The sequence below is a fragment of the Rhipicephalus sanguineus genome, chromosome 2 (genome assembly GCF_013339695.2).
Source record: "Rhipicephalus sanguineus isolate Rsan-2018 chromosome 2, BIME_Rsan_1.4, whole genome shotgun sequence".
Classification (NCBI taxonomy): domain Eukaryota; kingdom Metazoa; phylum Arthropoda; class Arachnida; order Ixodida; family Ixodidae; genus Rhipicephalus; species Rhipicephalus sanguineus.
The window spans coordinates 186,741,721-186,749,568 of NC_051177.1; the positions used below are offsets into that span (position 1 = coordinate 186,741,721).

Consider the following 7,848-nt stretch of genomic DNA (forward strand, 5'->3'; position numbering starts at 1 on the left):
TTCAGCTACACTGTAAAAAATACGCCGTAGATTTTACGGTGAAAGCACTGGCAGCTGATGCTGCCAAGCTTTTACCGTAAAAAAATTGTGAACCGTATTTCAAGTTTACAGTGTGCATGCCGTCAATATAATGATATCGCGTAGAAAAAATCAAGCCACCGTTTTTTCACTCCACAGTGTTTTTTGAGTAAAAATAAACGACAGCCCGTAAAATCTACGTTGCACCAATTTTGTGTTTTCTAGTGTTTAAGCTATAAAATATATTGTGGTGTGTAAAACTCCGGCAGCAACGTTTTCTCGTGTTGTAGCCGACTGTGGCACATGGAGTGAAACACTCTGAAACATGAACACGAACATTTCCTGGCCTTCTAACCTTTGGAACATAATATATGATGCAACCTGAAAAACGAACATACTGACATTTTAATGGTTTAATGGCCTTCGCAGGGCCAAATGAATCCGAACAACTTTTTTACGTAGAGGTAACTGTTTACCCATATTACTGGAAAAGAAGTCATGCAGATTTGTCATCTGAGGTCATTCGTCATGCATAAGAAAACTTAATCTCGATCTTCAATGTCTATGCTATCTCATGCAGTGAAATTCATTCGACCTGATTTACACAGTAGCAGCGCTGCTGCTTTTCATCTATGCACGTACAAAGGTCCCTCAAAGCCTAAAAACTGCATGCATGGATTAGGCCACTTCTGTAAAATGTGAAGTGGAAATATGCTGTACAGGCAGAAAACGTAGCAGAAATGGGCACCACTGCCATTTATTAATGTTCTCCGCACCTATCCGTTCCAGGCGCAAAAAAATATCACAGTCCTTTTGTGATGCCTTCATCGCACTTGTGCCGCACACCTGTCCATTCCAGGCAAAAATAAATATCACATTCCCTTTGCAAGAGATATCAAACTTGTGCTTTTGTCTGTCTTTCAAAATCTGCAAACAAGAAACAAAAGAGCGTAAACAATACAATATTTGTGTTTTTCGTGGACAGACTTTATAAACACTACCTACGAAGTGAGTTTTAGGCTATACAGGTTTAAATTACAGTGCTCAGGCTGTAAGCATGTTATGAGCGGCTACAGCACAATACATTGTAGAGCGACTTCAGACATTGATCTTGAAGACAAACTTTGAAGACAACTTTATGTAAAACAAGGAATTTGAGATAAAGAGAGAGTTTACCCCTGTCATCAGCCTAAATGTGTCTACTCTGAAAGAAGGCATCTCCAACATTCCCTCTCATAACAGTTACTTAGTAGCTGCACCAGCCTCAACCCCCTAAATTGAGTAATTTGAGCTGCCCATGTCCTTTTAGAGTGAAAGCTTTACTTGTCTAGTCCAGCGAGTTTCGCTGTGTATCTCGCGTGGGTTGAAACAAAGAACGCTTCAAGGCCACGCGCGAAATTTTGTTGTGGCGTTGTACTTGTGCAGGAGCCTACAGTAACTCTCCAAATGCCCTTCCTCAGTGTCCGATGTAAAAACGCAAGGAGCGAGCGCATCCTGCAAGCAGAGGAGCACGCGAACGGAAGTGTCTGTTGCTGGTTTAGGGGTCTGGGGTTTCTCGCATTGACTGCGGCCACAGCTTCGTAAACTGGCGAAACGGCGGTAGTGAGTGCACGCAGTACGAAAAGTTGGACTAGCCGCATCGTTCGGTTGACTAACTATGCTTCGGCTACGAGGGAAAACAAGCATAACCAACGAAACAATTCGTTTGCTTGCATAACCGAGCCTTGCAGAGCTAAGTGGCCACAATTTTTTGTCACCCATACAACACTTGCTCTGGCTTGAAATTCACGCGCTAAGTGCCAATATGTTTAAATTTTTTACACAGAACGCACTGTCCTTGCATATATTTTTTCTTGGTTTCAGGAACTATGTAATTAGTAGCATTTATTTCAATGTTTATTCACTTCTGTTCCAGCCCTTTGATGTTAATCTTTAACTCAACCCCATTCATTATCCTCGGAATTCTTTCCTATATAAGTGGACAGTGGTAAGGTATAGCTTTCGTAAGCTTTCGTGCTCACAGACACTGAAATGCTCCGACTCTAAATATCAGCGAAGTGTATTCCGCCTTAATTTTAGCTTCTTGATTTCACTAATAATGGCTGGGTTAATGCAAACTGCAAGGCCAAAGTAAGCGTACTTATCATTTCTGTTCTTTCACAACCTATGGTTCATTGATCTGTTCCCTACCAGTTGAACTTTACGTTTTCTTCAAACTACTTGTTAGGCCCTCCCTAGTGCTTCACTTTTTTTCCTTCATTCTCTGAAGTTGTCTCGTGATTGAAATAATGAGACAGTGTCAACACAAAATAGCAAACTGCTAAAGAATTCACTATAAACTTTTATTTAGGAAACTCTGAAATGCCAGCTCTTTAATGTCTTCTGTAAGCATACAATCAATAGCATTGCATACGTACTTTTTCTATGCCGGTCACCTTTGCTAATTGCAATTTTACAACTTTTGCAATGAGGGACAGCTTGGGGCACAGTCAGAATAGATATTTGACACATGCCTCATCTGCAGTCTAGTTGTAAAACGATGGCCCCTATTTACTATGCGTGCAGCCAACAAAATATTTTCCTCCTTAACATGTAACGCAGCGGCTTTCGGTCACTGCAACATGAACTACCGTCAATTTCTGCTGCTTGTAATGAAAAGACAAGTAGGTGGACTGAAGTTTTTTTTTATTTTTTTTATTTGAACATACTGCAGGCTTTTCAAGTTAAGAAGACTATGCAAGATTAAGTTAAACAATAACAGGTAAAAATGAAGCTATGAAGGAAGCTCAATGAATGAAGCTTCAGAAAAATGAAGCTAAATGAATGAAGCTAGAAAACCTATCCAGATGACAAGGTAATCAATGTATATATCACTGATCTAACAGTTTAAAAGCCATAAGGAACAAAATGTCCCAGAACAAAAAGGCACAGGCTTACTAAGTTTATTCCTAACGAACTCTATATTCCTCTAAGCCAACATTTTCCCCTCTTTGACTAGAGGTGTTTTCACAACCACATTGACCTGCAAATTAGTTTTAAGCCAGACTGTATTCGCAGCATAGTGCAGTCATTCAAAATTCCTGAAAATTGCTCAAGTATCATTTCCAGCAGAAGCTACCTGGGGCTAGAGCTATGCGAATTGCTCAGAAAATGTGTTTAGGTTGTCACCTTTATTGTTGTGTACTGATAGAGGTAGAGTTTAGCCAGCAGCTTTAACATCTGAAGATGACTTGCTCTAGTGGTAGGATGAATAATTCCTGCGTTTCAATGTACTCAATACTTCCACCTCAAAAAAGTGCATTCAAGAATCGTGCTACTTACCTAAACATTCCACTCACATTCCATTATTTTCTTCGTCAGACTGAGGACTTTGGGGTTGACTTTCTTTGTTTTCTTGTTCCCCTTGCTGCCACGGTCTGGATTGATGCCAAAAAGTGCCCTGTTTTGAAAACAGAAAAACAATGCCGAGTATAGCAGTTATGAAGCTACTCATAAGCTTCTACTTAGATCCGTAGCAATTTCCGAAACACATTCTAGAAGATGTGCAGAATCTAAATGTTGAAATTTGGTGTCTCAAGCCTATCCATAAGTGTTATTCATACAGATATTGCTCCTTCTTAAAGATCCCCCAATGCAGCATAAATGCTAACCACTAATGTGTAGAAAGTTTGACCATACTCGTATTGCTTTTTATACTGCAGTTGTTTCTTAGTGATTTAAGCATTGACCTCACATGTGGATGGCGCGAGGTTCGATCCTCAGCGCGGCTGGGTGCCCACCAGTGATAAAACGGGTGCTAGCTTCCTTTGCCCTGCTTCTCGGCATATCTGCGGAATACCTGGGAGCACTTGGAAAATAGGTTTTATATACAACCTTGTGTTGAGAAATGTATCATGAGCCATGGCACTCATTGGCCAAAGTTGTCTTTGCACCAAAAAAAAGTCATTGTCATCAACGCAGCATTATTCTCTTGCCACATTGCTGACTAGATGCATACACACTCACTGGCACCATCTGCCAACTTGAATTGCGAGGATGAAGAGACACTAAGCAGAAATGCTACAGGATGGTGGCACCTTAGAAAGTGATCAATGGTTTCACTAATCCTGACTTGCAGTAGGGCTGCACGTGATGAAGAACAATCAGCGAAGATATCTAAGACAATAAAAGCAACAACCCAGTGGCTCAGTGGTTGTGGCACCATTGGCTGATTACAAAAGAGGTTTTTGATGTTCAGGAGGGTTTCGACTTGGGCTTGTTAGTGATTAATCTCTATGGGAACTGATGAGCACAAAAGAGAGGGACACAAGAAGGAACATGCGCTTCGTCGGTCTATTTATGTTCCTTCTTGTGTCCCTGTCTTTTGTGCGCATCAGTTCCCATCAAGGTTTTTGATGGCATTTCAACGAAGGCAAAATGCAAGCGTTACCATGTTCTATATGATGTCACTACAAGTTTACAAGCCGCAGACTGAATTTCTATAACCAAAGCCCTCCACTCTGGCTATGAAAGTCCCAACTTGACTTGGCTAGACAATAGGGTGCCTTTGGTGTATTTTATAGCCACAGTCACATTGGCACGTTAAACGCTTCGATAAAGGCATAATCAGTCACGAGTAAAAATGTTGTCTCTTTGCTGCAGCAGCCTATGAGATAGCATTCAGAGCATGTAGCACATATCTACACACTGATGCACACCTGGGTACGTGAACTACGCAACTACTGTAAAGACCTCCCTTTTGTTTCAGTTCATGCTGATAATGAGCATCGAACATGAACCGGAAATTACAGAAGTTGGGTGCATAAACTATGGAACACAGATTATAACTGGAAGCTTAAAAAAGGCACTCGGGACAACAAGTTGACGTTCAACGGCAAATTGATCCACCTTGAGAGAGAGTTCCGCTACTAAAAACGGAGTGTTTGTAAGCTCGAAAAGACAAACAAATAGTGCAATAGGCGCCAGCACTACCGGTCATCTCGCAGGTGCATCACAGAGGCTAGGCTTTCACTGCCATGCACTTATTTCAGAACTACAGTCACAGGAGACTTCCCCTCATAGAAGTAATGAGTTTGAATCAAATAAGAGGAAACCTTTTATAATCAATTCTCACAGTAAACACGTATTTTGCTTTCTGGAAAACGTCGTTTTGCTCAGAATGAGACACAGAGGATTTTTGCTGACAATAATCATGTGTTTTCAGTGCTGTTTTAAAGTGTGAAGGCTACGGGTACAACAGGCTACTACAGGAAGGGGTTTTCAAGATGAGAAAATTGGTAGGATGCTAGCAGGTTCCACAGCAAGCACAAGAAACCCTCTATGCAGATCGTTTGACACCAACATTAAGAGAACAATGCTTACGTTAGCTGCTTTCTTATGCAAAAAGAAGGGAAAAAATCCCTCTGAAATGATTTAAAAACTCACCTTTGAATAAATTCCAGCGTTGACTCCACTCCTTCAGCATAGCACACATGAAAGCAAAAATACCTTGCAAATAACATGCAGAATGCTGTAGTAAAGTCTCCAGTCGCTCCCAACACATGGTGATCCACAAGAACGAGGTACTCCTCTAGGTTCCACAAGTCATCACCTAGGGTTAAAAGCACCGACCATGAAATGGCATCCTTAATAGTTCAAGCAGTTTCTTTTTTATATTTCAGCATGTATTATGCAAGTAAATTCCATAAAAACAGAAACTATTGCTAATGAATTGCGCATACTGACACAGCTCCTGTATGATATGCTAATGCAACTGCAACAAAATCATGCTAAGTGGTTACAACTATGGTCAGTTTTCATTTCAAGAATTTCCGTGAAATTTTGAGCTTTGTAGAAACGCAAAGTATATTCATCTGTTTATGGTGCTCATAGAGGAAATGCATATTTTCCAAATATAAAACCATCCAGTGCTGCAATAAAAATGTTTTTACCAAACTGTTATAAAAACACAGCAATGAATTATTCAGGACACAGCATACAGTAGCAACCATCTAACTTGCTCGGCATGACATCAACAAACATCTCATTCAATGAATACGCATCAAACAGTTAGGCATACAAGCATGCAGGTCGTAAAAGCAGCTCGGTGAGCTAGAATATAAAAAAGCGTACTTGAAAACTGCAATACTTGCAAAGAATATGTTACTAATGCAGTAACAGAATATGTACCAAGCAAAAAGAATATGTACTAAGCAATTCCACGGTACACCACATACTGAAAGTTCATACCTGCTGCAATTATGCATGGTGACAGGGGCACATCACCAAGTTCCTCTATCTCCGTCGGAGTCAAGCATGCCTAAAAAGAGTGGAATAGAGCTTTTGAGCTTAAAGCACAGACATTAGCAAGTAAAATTGCACCTGAGTGTGCTATCGAAAAACATTATTACCGTAAAAAAATTGCAGTGCCCCAAACAGAATAATTTAAGAGATTTATAAGAATGCTTACACAAAACGTATATAAATATGAGGTACTGCTGAAGACGTAACCTTGGTCAATTAAGGCCGTGACAATATTCTGTGTGGGCCCATTTGCTGTCTGGCTCAGAGTTATGCACGCAGCTCACATGTATTTTTGATAAGCAACCGTAGAATGGCACTAGTACCTCTTAGACTTCCAGTTTAACGTGCAGGATAATTTGTATTACTCTTATGCTGGCTATCACAGAAACATACCTCTCTCTTCTGCACAAGTTCACTGAGGTCTTCCCCAAACCAGGAGGTAATTAGCTGGATCACACCAAGCAGCTCCACATGTTCAGTTTTGTTATGTTGAGCTTGCAACACTTCCCACACCTTCATTACAGCTTTTTTTCCATGCCTTCCCTTGTTGAAAAAATTCATGATAGTGCACTTTTTTTCTGTTAAAGAACGCTCAAGCGTTTCCTTGAGGTCAATATTGAGAATGCTCTTGAGGTGACCTTGAATTCCACATGCTGTACACAAGAACGGCCATGTGATCTTGAGCTCTGGTATGGCCAAGCCTGCTTTAATGTCTTCTTGTTGCAAATAGTATGTCGATTCCATCAGCACACTCACATCATTTCTGTAGGATGGGTCCTCCTTGAACATAGCCTGCAGTGCAAGCTGCTTCTGTCTCAACTCCTCGGGATCACCAGGCGGAGTAGTGAATGTTCTGCTTATAAAGCTTGAGCGCTTCTGAGACTGCCTCTGATTACAATTCCTACTTTGGGATTCTTCTCTTTTCATGTTTTCTGCCCGTGCCACAAGCTGATTCAGAACAGAGTCGTAGCCAGTTCCGATGAGAGTACCATCGAAAGCATCTTTAAAAGATGCTGGATACGCATCCACTACTTTCATTGCAATAACTGCAAGCTGCTTGCGTAAGGGGCATGGGCACACTTTGAGAACGCTGTCAATTATTATTCTAATCATTTTTCTGCGGTCTTTAGGAACTGGACGCTTTCCACCTTGCACACATGTTAGAAGAGCCTTTGGCATGGTCTCCCACGGCACACTGAATGACTCCGGCCAGTTTGGGCTAAGAAACACGTTGGTCCCGCTGGATTCCTTCTGAGCTGGTTCGGCTGGACGACCTTGTGCAGCTCCTTCGCCGTTCGGCGCCGCTCCCTGGCTGTTTGGCATAACTTCCTGGCTCAGGCAATCTGTGTTAAATGAGTACATGCGTGCCATGATTTCACATTACTGAAAAAAATAACCGTCCCATATTTATTCACAGGATGCACTTCACAGAACCTGCAACCTGCCTTACTACAGCCAAAAAAAGAATACACCATGCACCACTGTATACGCCAACTCAAGCTTGACTAAACACTAACAAAGTGAGCACTAAATGTCACACCCAATCAT

At 41.2% G+C, this 7,848-nt stretch overlaps 1 protein-coding gene across 1 annotated transcript; it reads right to left on the reverse strand.

Annotated features, from left to right (window-relative positions):
- Positions 1-540: 540 nt before the first annotated feature.
- LOC119383922 (uncharacterized) lies at positions 541-7,338 on the reverse strand. The gene is made up of 5 exons (XM_049413004.1): positions 6,694-7,338; positions 6,247-6,316; positions 5,443-5,608; positions 3,340-3,457; positions 541-945 (listed from the first exon to the last, which is right to left on the reverse strand). Exons 1-4 carry the CDS (start codon positions 7,336-7,338, stop codon positions 3,340-3,342), a joined length of 999 nt encoding a protein of 332 aa, XP_049268961.1. The 3' UTR covers positions 541-945.
- Between the last annotated feature and the right edge of the window lie 510 nt (positions 7,339-7,848).

What these genes read in the sequence shown, in the direction of transcription:
- LOC119383922 (XM_049413004.1), bottom strand. Translation starts at nt 7,338, where the DNA reads ATGAAAGTAGTGGATGCGTATCCAGCATCTTTTAAAGATGCTTTCGAT. An exon ending in ACCATGCATAATTGCAGCAG is followed by an intron (nt 5,609 to 6,246) that starts GTATGAACTTTC and finishes TTTTAACCCTAG; the next exon opens with GTGATGACTTGTGGAACCTA. An exon ending in ACGCTGGAATTTATTCAAAG is followed by an intron (nt 3,458 to 5,442) that starts GTGAGTTTTTAA and finishes TTTTCAAAACAG; the next exon opens with GGCACTTTTTGGCATCAATC.